General features: G+C 31.7%; 1 protein-coding gene across 1 annotated transcript; it reads left to right on the top strand.

Annotated features, from left to right (window-relative positions):
- The first annotated feature begins 952 nt into the window (after positions 1-952).
- On the top strand, positions 953-18,056 carry LOC134691400 (uncharacterized). Its single transcript, XM_063551928.1, has 6 exons — positions 953-1,097; positions 5,511-5,850; positions 6,238-6,303; positions 6,584-6,670; positions 7,773-7,907; positions 16,447-18,056. Exons 2-6 carry the CDS (start codon positions 5,512-5,514, stop codon positions 16,708-16,710), a joined length of 891 nt encoding a protein of 296 aa, XP_063407998.1. The 5' UTR covers positions 953-1,097; position 5,511; the 3' UTR covers positions 16,711-18,056.
- Positions 18,057-22,387: the final 4,331 nt, after the last annotated feature.

Below are 22,387 nucleotides of genomic sequence, written 5' to 3'. Positions count from 1 at the left end.
GCTCAGTTGCGGGTTCAGGTGTGTTCTGGGGATAGGAACCCTTTTTTTGGAGATCTATGCATTTGAATGGGAACATATAGTTGGAACCCCCTCCTTGTGTTCTGGATTGGGGACTTCCCCCCTTTTTTTTAAATGAATGGATCCGCCACTGCCCCTCATGCAGTCGAACAAGATGGACTGATTTTAATCACCTATCTATTAAATGTTATCATTTTCTACTTATGTTACTTTAAAAGAAGTAACCAAAATCAATATATGCGTAATCTGTCCATATGTAAGTGTCATATATTACCAAACACAATGATAGTCAAAGTTTCAACAGGACATTCACGAAACTTACGCAGCTATCATGACATTTTCAGGGGAGGGGAGGGGGCTATGTTTTTTTTTAAAGTTTGTTTCTTATTGTTCTGCCACTATATGTAATGCTAAATTGAAATGAAAGAAAAAAAGGTTTCGACCTGTCTCCAAAAAATATTGTCTTTCGACCAAGGAAAATCCCCCCCCCCCACCGAAAATAAAATGTTTGCTGTCTTAGGCATGTGTGGATAACTTTTATTCTCTAATATTTAGTTTAAATAATTGTTTATACATTTATTTACATAAATCTCTATATATGAAACCAGTTTTTGACAACTATTATTATAAAAGTTAAAATCGCCATTCAAAAAGTGTTTTCTTTTTAATTGTTTTCAGTCATTTACGTTTCACTAAATAAATATCTGTTCACGTTGCAATGATCACAAATAAACCAAATATTTCGATTATTTCGTGAATTATTTGTCCTAACTTATTGTAAAAAATTGTATGTGTTCCTGTTTTCTCCTATTTTTCGCACATATACTGTTCAGTCGAAATAGAAAGTACAATGATGTATTTTTAGTTTATTCTATTTTTAGATCATGTTATTACTACGCATATGAGCACTATTGCCACGATTACCTGAGGGCACCGATTACCTCAGGGCATACAGCAGCGGACCTAACTGTCATCTGCGATCGATTGAGGAAGTACATTATCGGACAAAAGATATTATTGTGTTATTAACAGATATTTGATCATTGAATAAGATACACCGTTCCTCACAGAAAGAAAAGGTTGGTAAAATATAATCATTTCATTGTTTAAAAGGAATAACATAAACATATAATATAATTGCTCACGAATTGTGAAATTGTCAACAAAGGGAGATAAGAACACCTGATACTTCATTTTCATGTTCATTGATTTTTGACGCATTCTTATAAATGATATGTCAATATGTTTGATAGCAACGTTTTACACTTTATCTCAAAATCATTTGTTTCTCTCAAAGGTTTTGAATAAATAAGTTAAGCTCGGCAATCTCTCAATTTCTCTGTAGATCTTCATGTAAGACATTTTGAATTTGTTGTAATCAAATTTGCTTTCCCCCTTTTTCTGTTGTGTTTGTTATTTCACGCTTAGCACTTACTTTGTTATTTTTCTCTTAGTACACTTAGTTTGTAATTTTGATTCTCATTAAGTTTCATATTAGTTTGTTATTTGCCCCTTATTTGTACATATTTTCTCGAGCATATTTTGTTCTTATTCCCGCCGCATTACTGTTAACTTTATGTTTCAATTCCCCCTTATTTTATTTATTTTAGTGTGGTATTTCCACCTTATCAGTTTTTAATTTAGTATAATTTCCCCCTCTTTACTGTAAACTTTTACATGTCATTTGCCTCGTATCAATATAATGTTTTGTTCATAACTATTTTGTGATTGCTTTTAGAAATTACAAAAATGTAATCTTATTATAAAATTTAATAATAACTGTACATTGGGATGTTCAAAACACAACAGCCGTAATTCCAGAATGTATTTTAGTTTGCAAATTTGCTTTCCCCCTTTTCTGCTGTGTTTGTTATTTGTACTGAAAACAAAAAAAAAGTAATTAAATAATTATATAAGATAGCATCTAGTATAAGTAATAAAAACAACACTTCACTACAACACACGTTATCGAAAACAAGATGGACCAATTGTTTGATCCACTATTTTCTACATTAGAGAATGCCTGTACCAAGTCAGGAATATGACAGTTGTTATCCATTCGATTGATGTGTTTGGACTTTTGATTTTGCCTTTTGATTTTTGGGATACGATTGCTGTCAAGCAATCTGTATACTTTTACCGTTGACCCTATGATAAACTCCCTCACGTCATTCGTTTTATTCTAAACATTCAGCAACATCTCAGATTCTTATGATTGTCTTGCTTTAAAAGGTAAAAACAAGCAAAACAATTGAACATAAACAACTTTCCTGTAATGTTTTACTCATAATCTTCATGTGTGATATTTTCCTTGACTTATATGCGTGTTTGTAACAATACGGAAAATCAGAATTAAACAGTATTTATATTTAGTGTTTTTATAAATTTAGAAACACGTCAGAGGGAATTCCCAAATTTTGATAACTTGCGAGAGTTCTCTGAAAGCCGATCGATAATTCTATTTCTGTCACAAGAACTGAAGAACAGTATTTCTATATTTTACCGTTATGAAACTGATATTTGATACTGTACTCTCATAAAGAAATGCAGAACCATTCATCATATCATTTAATAAACGTACTTGTTCCAAATCGTAAGTCGCTGATTGTTTATGTATTAATGCCCATGCGTGGTCTCACCAATTAGAGACAAAAAGAATTGTAGAGACAAAAAGCGTCAAGAAGCGACAAGAAGAATAATATTAGCAACAAGAAACTATTTAGCGACAAGAAAACATTTTTTTATTTATATTACTTATTCGAAATAAATATTAAAAAAATATGCAAAAGAAAACAATTTCAACGACAGGAAAGTTAATTTTGATAGGGGAAAAAATGAAATTCAGTTGCTACATTTATTTACATGATATTTTATAAGGTATCACAGGAAGTATTACCTTTACCCTGTCGTTTTATGGTATTACTTTTACTTGTGTTTTAGAACAATAATATATTTTGTCTTTTTATTTGTTTTTAAAACTATTTTTGTACAATATATACTTAACTTGCAAAATGCATTATTTGTGCATAATTGTCCAGAAAATACATACACAAATTGTGAAATACAAATTAAGAACTGAAATCAAACAAGAGGAAGTCATAATTTTTATTTCTTCATCTTTCAATGTAATCCTAAAAAAATATTTTGATGTATGTGATGACAAAATGTATTCTTGTCGCTAAATAGCTTCTTGTTGCTTTTTGTCACTTATATAATTTTTCTTCTTGTCGCTTCTTGACGCTTTTTGTCGCTAATTAGTGAGACCCCACATGCGCGTGTAGTTTTCCTGATTTCAAGGGGTATCAGATTGAGTGTTTCCCCGCTTCATTGATTAATTTGAAACTCATGAGATTCTTTCTATGTCTGTCTGCGTATGGAGGGCTATTGTTGTTGCATAATTTAAATTAAAATAAATGTTTCATCGTAAAAATTACCTATAACACCCCTTCAGCAGAAATGGAATCTTCCATATTATCGTTTGGAGTTGTCTCCCTTTTCGAAGTATTCGTCAAGAAGAATTAACTCGTAAATGCCGATAAACGTCGTAATATATTAAGAACGATCTCAATGTAAACAGAGGAGTGTGTACGGAAAGGAGTCATGCCCTCTGACCCAAAGGAACTTCAATAATTAAAGAGTAAGAAATGGGGTTCCTCCTAAACTGGTCCGCCGTTGTATATATAGCTTCGCACCGAAGGTGCGTGTAGCGATACGTGAACACAACAGGGGTCCAGTTTAGGGTTCCTCCTAGAATTACGGTGATAATATATGGAAGCAAGTTAACTCGTACCACGGCATTGGAACCAAAAAAGTTAACTTGTACTACTTGGAAGTCGTACCATTCAGAAAAATATATTAAAAAATATGATGTTTTATGGGTTTCTGTTTGTAAACTTAATAGAAATAAAGTTGAATTACTTGAATTTTACACAGGAGTTAAATGAAAACTTAGACAAAAATAAAGAATGTTTTAAAGCATTAATGTTTTAACTGATCTTTCAAACTAGAACATAGGCGGATCCAGGGCCCCCCCTTTTTCGTGGAAAAAATTTGGTTGATTATAAAGGGAATCATTGAAGCATGACTGGAGCGGGCCCCCTCTTAGGTTAGTCAGCAGGCTCCCCCTTAGGAAAAGTTCTGGATCCGCCACTGTAGAACTTAATCCAGAGGAAAGTTAAAACATTGCTTTAACTGTACCTTATTCAAATTGAACATGTTGAATATATATATATCCAATTTAAGTTAATTAAAGCTGTAATCCATGACCACAAATTGAATGCTATGTTTACAATTGTTGAAAGCCATGTGCTTTTTTTGCGGGGGAAAATGCGGACCCCCTTAACAGGAATCACTTACATTTCATTGTTACATTTATTTATAGACAGTAAAAATAATTTTGGCAACCATTTGGACTAACTGCTAAGACTGAATCATTCATGAAAAATGTTCTTCGGGTGAAACTGTTTATACTTTAATTATCTACATCTGCCAAAGTATTTTCTATCCAATATACAAGGAACATTAGTTACAAATTGGTCATTGTACTTTCAAATTATATACATTTTACAGACTTAAGAGGTATTGGGTGAAAGTAACGTATATCATGTATATTCATCATTTAACATCATTTGAATGCATTTAAATAAGTTGGTACGAGTGAGCAATGGTACGAGTTTGCATTGGTACAAGGTTTTTTTTAGTGGTACGAGTTTACAATGGTACAGGATAACTATAATTTGATAAAACACAATAAGTACATGGCTCATACACTTGTAACGGGGATTGGCTATTCTTTAAGTTGAGTGACTATTCAGATTGTTACATTTTGCATGTGCAGTTGAATTAGTTTAGAGAATACTATCCAGCTGTACCAGGGTTACCAGCCAAAAATGCTTGAGACTCACGCATGTTCATGCTTTTTTGCGGCAGTATTCTTGGATCTATTTTTTTCTTCTTTGATCTTTTCAATTTTGGCCAAATCTCCTGCATTTGTTTAATGAAAATTTGGCAGAACTGCTATACATGTGTCAATGAAAACTATGGCAATCGTATCCCTCAGAGCATTCTGCTCTTTGATTGATTTTTCTTTTTTAATTTTCCTCGGAGTTCAGTATTTTTGTGTTTTTACTTTTTGTTTGCCAAAATAGTAAACAACTACGAATGATAGTGCTCTGAAACCCTATTCAGGAATTTAAATACAAAAATTTAAATACAAGTACAAACACCAATGCCCCACATTGAAGATATATCCACATTTAGCCCGCTTCAAATTAACCACTAAGTGTCACAATGTTTATTTGTTTACCTGTCTTCTGTAATGAGCTTGTTGCGTGGAATGGGTATAAGTCTACGCAAACAAAATATATTAACATGGAGAACGTTCATGCCAATACACTAACTAAATAATGTTTTTAAAGATACATTTACTTCTTTGTTATTCTCTGTATACCCAAGGTTCCAATCATATTATTTGAGATGTTTCTATATTTCAGAATGTCAACAACGACTGCAAATATTCAAATGTCAACCCCATTTATACCACAAGTAGTTGGATTTCAACAAGCTCCACCAGTCGGACGCCAGCAACAAGCATTTCCAGTGAGGACATTTAAGGTGTTTGGTGGTGTGCAGATTGGTCTTGGTGTTCTTCTGGGAATTCTCAGTATAATTGGAGTGATTCTGGATATAATTGCATGGAACAAATACGACGACTGTCGCACCAATTATTATTATTACGATGGCTATAATGATCATTATTTGAAGTGCAGATATTATGATGATGATCACGTACTTTTTGCATTTGACATAACTTGTCTAATATGCTCTGGATGGGTAAGTGTGTATTTTCAGTTGTCTTATCAACTTATAAACCTACTAAAGAAAATTGTCTTGGAATTTCACTTGTAGGAAACTGCGAATAAAAACATTTACAAACAGAAATTATGCAGAAATGATAGAGACTGGTGTATTTTTGAACTGTTAATAAATCTATTATAGTCACAGAAAGGAAAGAACAAATTCATTACACGAATCTCTTCCTTAAGAGAGCACATTAACAATTAAATAGGTAGTGCAAAGTGAAGGTATAAGGATTTAAGGTTTACAATAAAAATGCAAATGTCGTTATCATGGTTATAGTGTATATGTAGGTACGTAATGGCGGAAAGCAAATGCTAAATTTACATTAACTAATACTAATGTTAGTTTTTGTAATTGCAGTATATTGTAACTGGTTTTTTGCCTATGTGTATGTCAAAGAAGAGGGAGGCGAGCTGGAAATGTCTGGTAGGTTTTAAGTAAAGACCAACGATTCATTAACTTAACAAGTAATTTGTATGACAAGTAAAACAAGGAATCAAAATCAGCAATTTAATTATAATTAAAGAGAATGCCCATGAAACTTCTGATATTGTTTTTTTTGTTTTATATCTTATCTGTATAGAAAAAATTTCAAAAAAAGAGGGAAACTAACACTTACATTAATTGTACTGAGATATTAAACATTCAATTGAATGTACTTTGTTTAAAGTATAGCTTTATTCTGTCAATGTTTTATTTTTTTTAGAAAACTGGATTTATGGTGTGTAGCATAGTTGGAGCGTCAGTTTTTGTTCCTACAATGTTCAGTCTCGGTGTTGTCGGATCAGTTATAGTAAGTAATGTTGTTGCATATCAACTAAACAAGTTAAATAGATAAACAGAGTGCCTACTATCTATACGTAATACTTTGCTGCACTGTTGGGCAAAGTTTTCTTTATACGGGTTTCGCTTTAGTCTCGCTTCCAAACGTTCTGTATATTTGGTCACTGAATAGTCATGCGCTCGCAGCATGCTCAGACACAGTCACAATAAAATTTGTAATTAGTAGTTGTGTATGATTGTCAGATATTGTTCCAGATATATGTATTATACAAAGGTTTCGTTCACGAAAGTCGCGTCTAGCGCACAACATTTCAATCCTAACATCTACAAGGAGTTTATTAACACAAGCACATACGTCATCATTTCTATGTTGAAAAGGGTGATCTATGCTATCATTTAACTGTTCATAATGATAAATTAAGTGTTGAGACGAAATACAAAAGAAATCATACCAAGGAAAATTGATGCATTTGGCAAAATATTTTGGGAATTTTGTGTCCTCAATGCTCTTAAACTTTCGTACTTTATTCAGGCTTTTCACATTTTCCATTTTCTTTCTCAATTTTATGTTTATGACAATTCTTTGTGGTACATGCCATAGATTTTAAGGTAGTATTTCTAAAATGTATTTTGGTTCGCTCGAGACATTCCATGCAGTGATGATTTGTTTAAATACGGTGTTGACATGAATATCAATAATGTGGTCATTTTTATGAATTTTCTAATTACAAAACTTAGAATTTTTCGAAAAACTAAGGATTTTATTACCCCATGTATAGATTACCTTAGCCGTATTTGGCACAACTGTTTGGAATTTTGGATCGTCAATGCTCTTCAACTTTGTAATTGTTTGGCTTAATAAATATTTTGATATTAGCCTCATTGATGTAGTCGAAACGCGCGTCTGACGAACGAAATTATAATCCTGGTACCTTTGATAACCAATCAAAGAACACTGAGAGATGTACAGAACATTGCAGATCTAGATTTAGGCTGAATTTAAGCGAATAATGTTATAATTCTATAGAAAAATATAGTAATTAAAACTACTATTTTGTCATTCTCTAGTTTGTTAGTTTGTTTGATGTTGGCAACTTACACTGTTTTTTTAGAGAGGAAATAACCATTCAAAAGCTGTGGTTCTGTCAGCTTTCATGGCTGTGTTGACCTTTGCAGAAGTAGTAGTGGCAATCATTGCCGCTTCATTCTGTTGTTGCTGCTCCGCATTGAGGACTTCAAACCACCAGGTAAGCAAATGTTGCACACGAACTGATACGACTCCCTCCCCCTGAACACAACTTTGTCAATCAAGGAGGGTCAGAAGATTTGATACTCACGTTGAAGACTTGCAACTTAAACAAAGGCAAACATTGGTGGACTTCAGCTGTTTTCAGCTCTATGGTCGAGTTGTTGTCTCTTTGACACATACCCTTTTCCCATGCTCAATTTTATTTTATTTTAGTTATAATAACAATGCATAAGTGTGAATCGTCTTCCAAAAGTATCAATGCATTTACTGGATAATAACCAAAGGTCAATTGACTACCATTTGGTACTATTTTACAGGAAGATTGATTAAAAATCAGCAGGGTTTTATTGATTCTATGATACACAGTATGCAAGTATATAACACCACATGCATACGTTAGTTGTAATTTCCACAAGCCCATTGTTGTAGTGTTGCAATCTGTCTCAGGACGTTAACTCTTTATATATAGGTTCCAGACCGTATGAGTATTTGGACCGTACGCGTACGGTCTGGACCGTATGCGTACTTTTTCAAAGTACTCATACGGTCGGACCGTAAGCGTACAATCTGACTACTGATATTAAAAAGTTGGTCAAGTTTATTAGATTCAAATGCATATAGCAGATCAACATAACTTAACTATCAAATTAATATAAAAAAAGTTCAATTGTAATTGAAACAAAAACTTTATATTTTAACTTTTTTTTTAATTCACGCAAATTAAATATGCTAATCTCTTGTATTAAGGTAACACGATACCGAATGGCATATCTCCCGATTTCCAAACTTTTTGGCATACGCGTTCTTTGCACCGAGTTACATCGAAATATGTAATAAAAAATGGGGGTCACCATTTTTGTTTTCTTGGCATTTTCATTGGAAAACGTCGATTTGGGCGACAAATTTACTTAGGTATATAGGGGAAATGCCTGTTTTTCGCATAACCTTTTTAGATTTTCCAATGGATTGCTATGTTCTTATATACGGAGAACAACAAAAAACTAACATAATATTCAGAATTACAAACTGAAGTCATACATGTATAGAAAATCATATGTCACCATCCTTGATTTTGAGATAAATGGCTTCAAAATTTATTGATACCCTTAGAATTTGACCAAAAACGTGTGACGTTATTGAATACAGAATGTAACGTTATTCTCCTCAGAGATATGAGAAATGGAAAACACAAAATGTGCCGTAATCTGAAGGGTTTTTATTTTATTTTCATTTCCCCTGACAGGTTTCCGTAAATTTCCTAGTGATGTGAGATTCTACTGATATGATTCATTTCGTCCTGCACATAGAAATTTCACTAACATGAATTTAACATTAATCTCGCTCGTCTGATTTTTACACTTAACGAGCATAATACCTTCATATTTTTGTAAAATTCGAGTGAAAATAACATGAAATGTTTTACGTGTGATTCATTTGAATTACTGAGTTTTTAACTCCACTCTTTATGACAATGGTGATGTCATTGCTTCATCCATGCAGAAAAATAGTACCATAAAAATTTGATTCAGTTAACAAGGATATTATTGCTCTGTTTTTGATGGTTGTTTAACGTTCAGTGGCAAATAGTTCATGCATGATAAATAAAATAACAAAACTCAAAGAAAAATTCGAAACGTATATTCTTGACTTGCTACATACATTTGTACATTAGTATAGTGTACTTTGTGTGGTGTAAATGTGTGAGTTGCTTGCTCAGCAAGTCGTACAAACATTGCAAACTGTATGCAAAATTTCACTTTTAGTTCAACAGTCTGTCATTTATGGAAAATTATTTTATAAAACAAATCTTGAGATCATATATGCATTCTTTATAAGTAAAACAAACTGCGAAACATAAAAGCTCAAGCTTTAAATTCCACATGAAGGAGATGTTACCCAGAGGCTATGGATTTTTTTTTATGTAATGCTAAAATTGAAAGAAAAAAAATGTTTTCGACTTGTCAAAATCAAATGGTTGCTGCCTAAGTATGTGAGCAATATGTCCCTCAGGGCCTAAAAAGGCAACTATGTTAATTCTCTTTCAGTCGTGTTGTCTTCGAACTTGTACATGTACAGTATTTCCACCTCAAATAACACAAAAAAAAAACACACTACCACCAAATACCCATGCAAGCGTAATTAACACGAAAATAAAATCTAAAGGATTTCAAGATCTAGCTATTTCTGTCTCTTTTTTCCGTTTGAATAATAATTAGTCAGTCGTTTGATTGTAAATTTGGAGAGAAAAAAATTGTAACGAAATCAGTCTGACTATAGCCAGTCCCGACTATCAACTTGCGTTTATAGGCACAAGTGGCAACTTAGGGATGGCTTAAATCCGACTGTAACGGGACCTGGTTTTTTTTCGTTTTATTTTTGCCGAATCAAGTTCTTATGTATTTCTCTGCCTATGTTAACTTTTTTCAGGTTTCATTCCGATGTTGCTGTCTATCCCGTGTAGACTTGGTCTATAGGATTACAAATCTAGCACTTTATTTTCAAAATATTTCCGAAACTATATCGGATTTACTCTGTACAGAACTTCAGAGACTTTTTATACTGGAACATAGATATGAGTGGCCGTTCATGTCATTTGCGCGATTATATACGCGTATATAATTTTCAACGCGTATATATACGCGTATATTGTGGTTTTCAACGCGTATATTGTGGTTTTCAACGCGTATATTGTAGTTTTCAACGCGTATATTATCGTTTTATACGCGTATATTGTTAAAATAAACACGTTTATACTTTATTCCAATTTATTTATCATATACGCGTTAATATACGCGTTATTTGCATAAATATACGCGTTAATATACGCGTTAATATACGCGTTATTTGTGTTAATATACGCGTATGAAATCATTATATACGCGTTAATAAACATTCGTTTGTCTTATTGTTTTAACCAATGAAAGCTGCGTTCTTAAACTGGTTTGCATGTGACAATTGTATAACGGTCCGTGTAACACTTATCAAATCAAAGTTTTAAAAAGTTTTGAAATTTTAGATTTTTGGAATTTTGATCCAAGTTTTAAAATATCAAAATTTCAAATTGTGTTAAAGTTTTGAAATTTTGAAATTTTAACCAAATTATTAAAATATCAAAATTCTTAATATCGTTTATAAATTTGATAGTTTAGAAATTTGATCAAACTTCTAAAATACTAAATCTAACGCGCAATTTTAATTATTTCACTTTTTGAAAGTTTGATTTTTCAAATGTTTGCTTAAAATATCAAAATAGAAAAGGGGCAATAAGAGGGATACCTGTAAAAAGCGAAAGGAAATAAAAGCGGAACGATAAGAAACAATATGAATTAAAAACATACTGATACTTAAAAGTTTATGTATGAAATAAAACGGACAGTTGTAAGCGGTGAAAAAATAATGACAAAATTAATATTTCTTCAAAGAAGATACCAGACGTACGGCTCTGATATTGACCATTTTACCTGCTGGTTTTTCTAGCACCCATATTTTTGGAGAAACAGGAGTAACAGTAAAAACTGAACAACTCGCAGTAGTTCATATAGTATGGTTATGTTGAGCATGTATATATACATTTTCTACTAAACTCTTAAGCAATAAAAAAGCCCAATACACGATGTATTACTTCTTTTGATTTCATTTTTTTTTCTGTTTTGCTTTACGACTTCTTACTTTCTGCAATCATGTTGGCTAAAGAATATGTCATTTCATGTACAGAATGAACGATCATCTTAAACGTTTTTATCTATTCTTTGTAAGTTGTTTGCCCTAAATATTCAGCTTTAAGCGTTCCGTAAGAAGGTTGGTCAAGAAAAGCGCTTCATGATACTGAATGCACGGTGTCATAATTAAGGTTGTGCTAGTCCACAACGTGGGAGGTTTTTAATATAATCTTATTTACGCTGAAATTAAGACGGTACTAAGATCCAATATCACAAAATTGGAGCCAAGATATTGTTACAAGGTATCTACAACAACTCATTATAGATTGATACCAGGTTATAAATTTTGCCGCTTTTTGCGCCAGACGCGCGTTTCGTCTACAAAAGACTTATCATTGACACTCGAACCAAATTAAGTTAAAAAGGCAAATAAAGTCAAATGAAATTGAAAAGGCCAAATAAAGTAAACTTTTAAATCCAACGTATAGCTCTGGTTTTGTAAAAGTTGAAACCTTTCATATCATATATAAATGTATACCATAAACATTATTTTCACGAGCATTTATATTTATGTAATAGTTACCGCTGTACTACATTTAGCACCCAACTTTCATTCATGTTTATGTAATATTTGCCGCTGTACTACATTAAGCACCCATCTATCCAGTTGTAGGTGTTGGCATTTTGAAAGTTGAAAATTGTTTTATTATTCCATTATAGGTTCTATATCAACCACTGTTTTATAATAGTAAACAAAAGCAATAGATTTTTTTGTATTAAAGGATATTGTTGTCCCGTATTTGAATTTTGTTATTTGGGTATTTTTAAGTTATCGTACGACAATCGACTTTGAGCAAACTAAAAGTTCACATGTACACCCAGTCATAATGGAGTGTGCAAAGAGAAGCCGCACTGTCAGCTGCATGATGATTTTTTTTCCATTTTTGGCCTCTTTTTTAACATTCCATACAAACAACCTATTTTTGTACGAGTTTCAAAGTCTGCTTGTATTTTGCATTATCGCCTAATTCTATCCGTATTCTTATCCAGATAAATTTCCATTTTACATGAGCGGTGTTTTTGACGACCATTTTTAACACGAATTTATAGATGTAAGAACAATTCCCCGTGTTTTTATACGACCGCAAATTTTGAAAAAATTTTCGTCGTATATTGCTATCACGTTGGCGTCGTCGTCGTCGTCGTCGTCGTCGTCGGCGTCGTCGTCGTCGTCGTCGTCGTCCGAATACTTTTAGTTTTCGCACTCTAACTTTAGTAAAAGTGAATAGAAATCTATGAAATTTTAACACAAGGTTTATGACCATAAAAGGAAGGCTGGTATTGATTTTGGGAGTTTTGGTCCCAACATTTTAGGAATTAGGGGCCAAAAAGGGCCCAAATAAGCATTTTCTTGGTTTTCGCACTATAACTTTAGTTTAAGTAAATAGAAATCTATGAAATTTTGACACAAGGTTTATGACCACAAAAGAAAGGTTGGGATTGATTTTGGGAGTTTTGGTTTCAACAGTTTAGGAATTAGGGGCCAAAAAAGGGCCCAAATAAGCATTATTCTTGATTTTCGCACAATAACTTTAGTTAAAGTAAATAGAAATCAATGAAATTTAAACACAATGTTTATGACCACAAAAGGAAGGTTGCTATTGATTTTGGGAGTTTTGGTCCCAACAGTTAAGGAAAAAGGGGCCCAAAGGGTCCAAAATTAAATTTTGTTTGATTTCATCAAAATTGAATAATTGGGGTTCTTTAATATGCCGAATCTAACTGTGTATGTAGATTCTTAATTTTTGGTCCCGTTTTCAAATTGGTCTACATTAAGGTCCAAAGGGTCCAAAATTAAACTTAGTTTGATTTTAACAAAAATTGAAACCTTTGGGTTCTTTAATATGCTGAATCTAAAAATGTACTTAGATTTTTGATTATTGGCCCAGTTTTCAAGTTGGCCCAAATCGAGGTCAAAATTAAACATTATTTGATTTCATCAAAAATTGAATAATTGGGGTTCTTTGAAATGCCAAATCTAACTGTGTATGTAGATTCTTAATTTTTGGTCCAGTTTTAAAATTGGTCTAAATTAAAGTGCAAAGGGTCCAAAATTAAACTAAGTTTGATTTTAATAAAAATTAAATTCTTGGGCCTCTTTGATATGCTGAATCTAAACATGTACTTAGATTTTTGCTTATGGGCCCAGTTTTCAAGTTGGTCCAAATCAGGATCTAAAATTATTATATTAAGTATTGTGCAATAGCAAGTCTTTTCAATTGCACAGTATTGTGCAATGGCAAGAAATATCTAATTTCACAATATTGTGAAATAGCAAATTTTTTTTAATTAAGAGTTATCTTTCTTTGTCCAGTATAGTAAGCAAGAAATATCTGCAAGAATTTTTTTTAATTGGAGTTAACTTTCTTTGTCCAGAATCAACTTAAATCTTTGTTATATACAATATACAATGTATATTCACTTTTTACTACCAACTGATAAATTTAAATAATCTTTACCATTCAGTGATAACAAGCAGTTTTTTTACATCTTAATATTTTATGATGTATTTAAATGAGTAGTAATTGTTGCAAACTCCATTAGAATATTTTAATTGAAATTAGTTTTGGAATAAGGGAAAGGGGGATGTGATTAAAAATTTGGGTTCAATTTTTCTCATTTGAAATTTCATAAATAAAAAGAAAATTTCTTCAAACATTTTTTTGAGAGGATTAATATTCAACAGCATAGTGAATTGCTCTAAGAGAAAACAAAAATTTTAAGTTCATTTGAATACATTCATTCTGTGTCAGAAACCTATGCTGTGTCAACTATTTAATCACAATCCAAATTTAGAGGGGAATCCAGCTTGAATGTTGTGTCCATACTTGCCCCAACCGTTCAGGGTTCAACCTTTGCGGTCGTATAAAGCTACGCCCTGCGGAGCATCTGGTTTACACATCATCCTAAGTTTCTATAGATTAGATTTCTACTTTCAAAACAAAATTTCATGGGAATACGGCGTTCATCATGAAAAAGTATTTATTGCAAACATATACCAAGAATAATGACTTGTGATAAAACACAGTCTATTATATGTAGAGAAATCGTTCAGATGCTTAAATTTGAAAGAAACAGACTATTTAAAAGTAAAGAAATACATTTTTAAAGATAAACAATGAGCAATAATAAAAAAAGTTATTAACATTTTTTTCATCGGTCAGGCCATAAGTCTGGGCAGAGTCGATGTTGGTAAGGTCAAGTTTTCTAACTCTAATTATTATTTTTTAAATGATCCGTTTCTTTTATTTCTATATTTTATGTCAGAATCCTCCTTGACATCAAATTTGAAGTCGATCCTTCAAAGAAAAAAAATTAAACAATTTACATCGGTTAGGACATTAGTCATGGGAAAGATGTAGATGGTCAGGTCAAGTTTTCTTTTACTTGAATTATTGTATTAAATGTTTCAATCTTCCAATGTATTGAGTTTGCCTATCCTGTTAATAATTGAAAAAAAATCGCTGGTTCATAGCTGTCAGGATATAAGAAGTTTCAAAGTCAATTTGGTCAGGTCAAGTTTTTTAAATCTAAAAAAAAACATTTTTTTCTTTTTTTTTCTTGTATTATTGTCTTGAATGTTTTAATCTGCAATGGTATTGAATTTGAAGTCTATCCAATCAATAATAAAAAAAAATCGCTGGTTCATAGCTGTCAGGACATAAGAAGTTTCAAAGTCAATTTGGTCAGGGCAAGTTTTCTAACTCTTATAAATATGTTTTTCATTTTTTTCATTTTATTTATTAAATATAAGTTCTCATCTTGCTTGGTTCCAAATTTCAAGTTAATCTTTCCAATAATAAAAAAAAGTATTCAGCATTTGCATTTCTATCTGGACATTGTCAGGTTGTCAGGACATTAGTCAAACTCCGTACAATAATCGTTTCCGTTCCGGAACTATTTTCCTTTACTCCATCAAGTATCCAGAAAAAAGTTACCATTAAAAATGTCACATGAATACCCAATATTTTTTTATAATTTTATCACTTTGTGATTGCAAAACCTGATGCATTGGCTTGAATATGTTAACGTTATTCGATAACGTTAGGAACGATAACTCGTGGCGTAACGTCATTCGGTATCGTGTTACCTTAAGCATGTCGATCAGTAGTACATTAATTGTATTATGAACGCTGAAATTGAAGATATCTAAACATAAAGTGGGAGTTCAATTGATTTAGAATATTTAGCAACTTTACCAAAAAGTCAAATGCAAAAGAACTTACATGAACTGCATACATGAAAATGCTTAAAATATTACGTTACTTGAATTGTGTCACCTTGGGCGAGAGTACCAAAATAGGATTCAGATATATAATTAAACAAATACCTAATTTCAATTGTTCGTTTGTTCATTTTATCTATCTAATTGTAATAAATTATCAATAACAATTTGTAAAACTAAAAATAAAGATTGTTTCAATTTAACCTATATGATCAAATAACATGTATAGTCAGATCGTACTGGACCGTACGCGTACGGTTCAAATACTCATATGGTCTAATACATATATAAAAATCTGATCTCGAAAAAACTTTCTCCGAAAATGAAAAAAAAATAGAGAGTCTTGCATGCCTGTACTATAACAGACATATTAACACCATATATGGCCATTATACACTGAAACATATGTTTGTAAAACTATGTAATTCCTACTCTTTACTACAATTCAATGAGAATTCTTCTTCTTTTCTTGTTTATTGTAATAACTTGTATGAACATTTCTTTTTAGTAATTTGGAAAAATTTATCACACTAAGTCTTCAGATAAAACATGTTGAACAGTGCCTTAATTATTATTCTTTCGTTTCTCTATAGGAAGTTGTTATAATGCAAAGTACACAACCTGGAATGTTTCTTAACCCACCACAGACTCAGATTCCTATCGCAAACAGCCACCAGGTCATGATAGCTACTGGACAACAAGCTAACGCAATCGTTCAATATCCTGCAGCGCAACACTATCATGTTATGCCTACTAATCAACCGTCAGCTCAACAGAGTCCGGCAGTTGGTGGTACACAACTAGAAGTGAACCATGGACAAGTTTTTGATACTAATCCACCTGCTTACAAAGAATAACAATCTCTTACATGCGATTGTGTTCGTTGTAAAAATCAAAAGACTTTTAATCTTAATTTATACATTACTAACACTTGTGATACAACAGAACATAATTATATAAGAATACGTGCTTAGAAATACGAGAAATATTGTTTTTTACCCTAATAATTTTTTTCTAATGTGAAAACATAAGGTTTTACTTTTAAAGACGATTAGAAACTGATAAAAAGTGTTCATTTTTCGATAAAAATGTTAAAATATGGGAGACAATAATTGCCTTCGAGTTTGGAAATGAATCTCTGAAAAAAAATATGAATATCATATTATACAATTTCTCTTTTTATATTTCTGTAATATTTCACTGAAAAGATTATCAGAATTAGTAATGTTTAATCTCTTTCAACTTAATTATACTTGAATATGATTGCCAAAATACAAACAGGTCTATATTAATCACCTCCCACTGTCTACATACCTAATTTGAAGAGATACAACAACTGAAACCGTTTTCAGTTGATTTGAAAATGATATGACTGTAACCCGGATTTGTTTTTGTCTCCATCGATTAATGACTTTCTAACAGTGGTATACTTATATTGCCTTTATTTAACGAATACATCAATAAACAATGTAATAGGTCCTAGCAACACATATTTTAAGAATCTAAAGAATAATAATCAATATAGCATTTGTAACATTTGGAGCAGGATCACCCCTAGTATTTAATGGGGTTTTTGTTGCTTAATCTTCAGTTTGCAATTTGTGTCATGTGTTCTATTGTTTGTCTGTTTGTCCTCTTTCATTTTTAGCCAGGCGTTGTTAGTTTATTTTTGATTTATGAGTTTGACTGTCCCTCTTGTATCTTTCGTTTTTCTCTTCTAGCATATTTTGACACCAAAATTGACATTTTTGCTGATTAACATTGCTGTATAAATTGATAAGAGAAATAATACTACGTTTTACAGCTTAAAGATTTATAAAAAAGATTGAATGCTTCAATGGTGATAGAAATACAGAATCAAACCCCTAAATATTTCTAAGTAGTTGAATTGATTACTGATTATTGAATCAAAATGATATAAAATAACATTATGTGTAATGAAAGATTTCATAATAGTATGCATGTATAAAAAAGATTGAATGCTTCAATGGTGATAGCAATACAGAATCAAACCCCTAAATATTTCTTAGTAGTTGAATTGATTACTGATTATTGTATCAAAATGATATAAAATAACATTATGTGTAATGAAAGATTTCATAATATTATGCATGTATATAGTAATATTTTTGTACTGCATTAATTTTGAGTTTGCTAAAATATTGTTTTTCAGTTCCTTTTATTCCTTTGATATTTGTTTTGGTATTAATATTTGTTTTTTCTTGCAAATAGCTTGCCTATAAAATGTGGATTCATGATTGATGATAAATGTATACTATTCTTTTTAATGAAATTTCCTTGTATATGTTACATAGTTTAATAAATTTATTTCAAAACAAATATATTGTTATAATTATAAATATGTTAAAGAAAAGTAAGCGTCTTTAAGGTGTTGTATAAAGCCAAGAAATATATATAATTAAATATTGAAATTTTTGGAACAATGGGATAAACTCTTTTAATTTTACTTTTTAATAATAGTTTGTTTAAGTTGGCAAAAATACATTTTATTTGCAAATTGAAGATAAAAGTAAGCCGATTACAGAACAGTCTGACTGTAGTATGTATGGTCTTGTTTTCTTTACATCCAGAAGTTGGAGTAGATTTAAACATACAGGTTTTATATATTTTTTAAGAAACAAATTTCATAGTATGCTGAGCAAATACATAAATAAAACCCTACACTATGAAAAAAATATAAAGATGTATGGAATAATAGCCAATGATGACACTTGCACACAAAGATCAAATAACGGACGTTAAAAAGTGAGAAATATATTTGTAAAACCGATGTATACCGGATAACAAAATGTGCAACATTCAAGTAGAAAAGCAACGCCATGATGATGTCTGAAAACAATGTCATCTACATGTACTACAATACAGGAAACTAAAGGTTTGTCGGGTTTATAAGAAGAATGCAGTGCCATTACGTTACAGATTATTGAATGATATCCTCCGATATTATTAAAGACTAATATCAATACGGACTGAGAATTTGAATGAAAACAATTATCACAAAATAAAAAAGATAATTAAAAGGCTTTCAAATCTATGAAAAAAAATATAAGATAGTCCTTATAACTTCCTTCAAAAATAAATAAGCATTCAATCCAATCAGATTTATATTTTAGTAGGTTTTACATCTGATAGAAGAACGAAATATTGTACTTGACGATTGTAACAGTTACCAAACTATCGCAACGTTGTATAATTTTATCATATTGTACCCAATATATTGACAACTGACTTGTTTTTTTTCGATAAAATGCATTGGAAATACTTGTCACGGAGGGATGGTGTTTTGCGGTTCGTGGCTGTAGGGGCAATCGATTTCTTTTTCGATTAACATGCACATATACAGATTCAGACTAGCACTTATCTTAAGAATAAGATTTTAAGTTCCAAGAAAATAAATAAACAAAAACCCACAATAATACCGAATTCCCAGAGAAATTAAAAACGGAAAGTCCTTAATGGCAAAGTTTAAAGCTCAAACATAGTCTGGTTTCAAATCAAGCTTAATCCAACCGCTCACTTGCATGACAGTTGCATACACTTAAGAAAATAATAAGAAGATAAGAACAGATTTGAAATAATAAAGAAGGACTTTCCTTACGAAAAAAACCCTATTCTATTGAAACTTCTGCTTTCTAAAATCAAATGAAATTATTTTCAGTGAAAGATGCCGTTAGAAATTGCAGTTAATAAAATTCAGCCTAGACAATATTTTGTTTGTCAAGTGATTCATAAATAGACACGATGATATTTCAATATTAGTATATTTTTTACAAATCCTGTGGATTACTGCATGAGCACAGTGTACAAGCGGACAGTGACACAAAACGGAAGTTGCTGATCTGTCCGACGGCGATCGGCTCGTTGTTTTTCAAAAAAATATAGAATATCAACACAAAGTGTCCCATAATGGATTGTTCAGCAGCTCAAGGTAAGTGAATAACTACAATGATGTATTTTTGACCATTTAAAGCTTATTTTATGCTTTTAGCATCAACCGTCTTTTTAAAATAACTCCTGATCATGAAGAGGGGTCAAAATTTTGCGATTTTTCGAGTCATAAATCTTAACAAAACTCCGAAAATTCAAACATTTTCAAGATTTTTAATCGATACATAGTTGAATAACCATATTCCGCATACACACACAAAAGTTTGGTTCATTTTTTTTTATTATATTGTCACAATTGAATCTTTTCTATTCAAAGTGTACTGTCCGCCTCGTTGCCACCGTATGTTTTCATACTGTCCGATTCGTTGGTCATATTCATGATCGATATCCTAAGCAAAAGTAAGATTGAAACATGCAATTTATCCACATTTAAACTTTATTCAACACAGATACTGTCTATGATTATATATGGAAAATATTTATAGATTATATATTCAGCTTGGATCTCGTGTCAATTAAAGGGGGACATTGGTCACTCTTCCAGAACCTTTACTCATGTCTGCTGCTCGTATTCATCGTTTGCGGACCTTGTTGTTAGATTCTCTACCGATATAATATTCTAATAAATGCATGGTGAATTCAGTACACATGTTCCCTATGACATGATCTTTCTAATTTAATGCAAAATTAGAGTTTTGATCCAATTTTACGGCCTAATGAACATAGAAAACGATAGTGCGAGTGGGGCATCCGTGTACTATGGTCACATTCTTGTTTAAAAGTTATTTTAAAACAACAGTAGATGATAGTGAGTGATGCAGCGCACTTAAGAACATCAATTAAATAATGTTTTGCTTATATTTTCAGATATACATGATGAGTACTAGTAATCCTTATAGTTGTACAACATGCTTGTTTTCGTGCAAAATATTTTCCGAAATAATAGACCACAATATAATTCGCCATCCGGAACAAACACTTAAAATAAAGGTTTATATTCAAAATAAATGCATTCTTCAGACGAAAAACTTTTGTGTTATACCAAACCAACTGCAAAAGGATGGTTATTACATACATAATGACAATTATAAGGAAACTCTTAATATAGGAAAAACATGTGATCTTTTGGAAACAGCAAGCACTCTTTTTGAATTGAAAATGATAACTCGCATGAAATTGGAAGCCCAGTTGCAAAAAGACAAAAAATCTCCACATCAACACCCCGCAAATCTGATATTTCTCATGACCTCAAGGAACAGACAGACGAGGAAATGGAAACTGAAGGAGACAAGAATAAATCATTTTTCGATATCGATGGAGATCTGTCGAGAGAACCTTTGGATCTTTCTATATCGGATGACAATTACATTGACTCTGATATTGAAGAAATGCGGCAATTGCTGCCAATACTTTTTGAAAAACGGAAAACAGTAAATCAAAAACATAATTTTTTAAAATTCAGTCGATTAGTTGTAAACGACGACTTTCCTTTGCAAAATATTTGCTTTTTGTTATTTATGGATATAGTTAAATGGTACTCTACAGAAAACACATCTCAAATGCGTTATTCTGAAGACGTTAAACGGTTTTGGAGAGTTGGACTTAAACTTTTTAAAGGGAAATTTGTAAGATTCATGAGTGGCATAAAAAACAAAGGACAATTAGATATAAAAGGAAAATACAATCCATCCGATTCGAAAATCAACTTTGCTGTGCCAAATAGACAGGTGCTAGATGCAATGGAATCTCCAGTAGATGCTTCTACTCCTGGAATATTAACCGATATGATCGATCAGATAAGTTTGAGTGACCCTAAGCACATACAAACGTACAAGTTATGCGTTGATGGAAAAAAAATTAACAGCGGCGTTCTTGGTAAAAAATTAGGCGATATAAATTTATGGGGAAATGAAAGTTCACCGACGTTATGTGAACGACAAGGAGAACTGAAACATGAATTAAATAAAATAAAACTCCTTGAGGATATTGTTGAACAATTAAATGATAGGGACATACAACTATTAGACGATGTACTTATTTCATCAAAATTAACAATTGCTGAAACTATGTTTGCTTGCATTTCATTATTTTCTACAAGAATTAGAGATTTGAGAAACATCAGAATCGGTCAAAAATTAACTTTAAATAAATTGCTTTTACAAACTACTGGTGACTGGAGAGTTTCAAGATTGGGTTTCGCTATTAGTGCCATAAGATCAAAAATTTGTGAAATTGACACATGCATTTTGGATATTTTGCATGTAATTGACGAGTTTTCTTATACTTCAGCCTTTTTACAAGGCTCGGATACTTACGTGAAGGCCTCAACAAACATCAATTTAGAACACCAACCAAACTTTGTATGTCTTCAAGGAATCAAATAATACGATGTAACAGATTCTATACCTGGCAATGAAATTCTATCTGTAATCCATATCAGCCCCTGAAAATTGATATCAGCCCTTGAAATCGATATCAGCCTTTGAAAATCGATATCAGCCCTTGAGAATCGATATTAGCTTTTGAAAATCCATATCAGCCCCAGTAAACTTGGAAATATGTGATAAATAGATCATGACATGTCATTTTACATATCGGCCCTGGTTTCAGCCTTCGACCCATATC

The sequence above is a fragment of the Mytilus trossulus genome, chromosome 11 (genome assembly GCF_036588685.1).
Source record: "Mytilus trossulus isolate FHL-02 chromosome 11, PNRI_Mtr1.1.1.hap1, whole genome shotgun sequence".
In the NCBI taxonomy this organism is placed as follows: Eukaryota; Metazoa; Mollusca; class Bivalvia; order Mytilida; family Mytilidae; genus Mytilus; species Mytilus trossulus.
Note: the sequence above shows the minus strand (reverse complement) of the source record. Positions and strands in the feature narration are given on the sequence as shown.

What these genes read in the sequence shown, in the direction of transcription:
- LOC134691400 (XM_063551928.1), top strand. Translation starts at nt 5,512, where the DNA reads ATGTCAACAACGACTGCAAATATTCAAATGTCAACCCCATTTATACCA. An exon ending in GTCTAATATGCTCTGGATGG is followed by an intron (nt 5,851 to 6,237) that starts GTAAGTGTGTAT and finishes TTGTAATTGCAG; the next exon opens with TATATTGTAACTGGTTTTTT. An exon ending in TGAGGACTTCAAACCACCAG is followed by an intron (nt 7,908 to 16,446) that starts GTAAGCAAATGT and finishes GTTTCTCTATAG; the next exon opens with GAAGTTGTTATAATGCAAAG.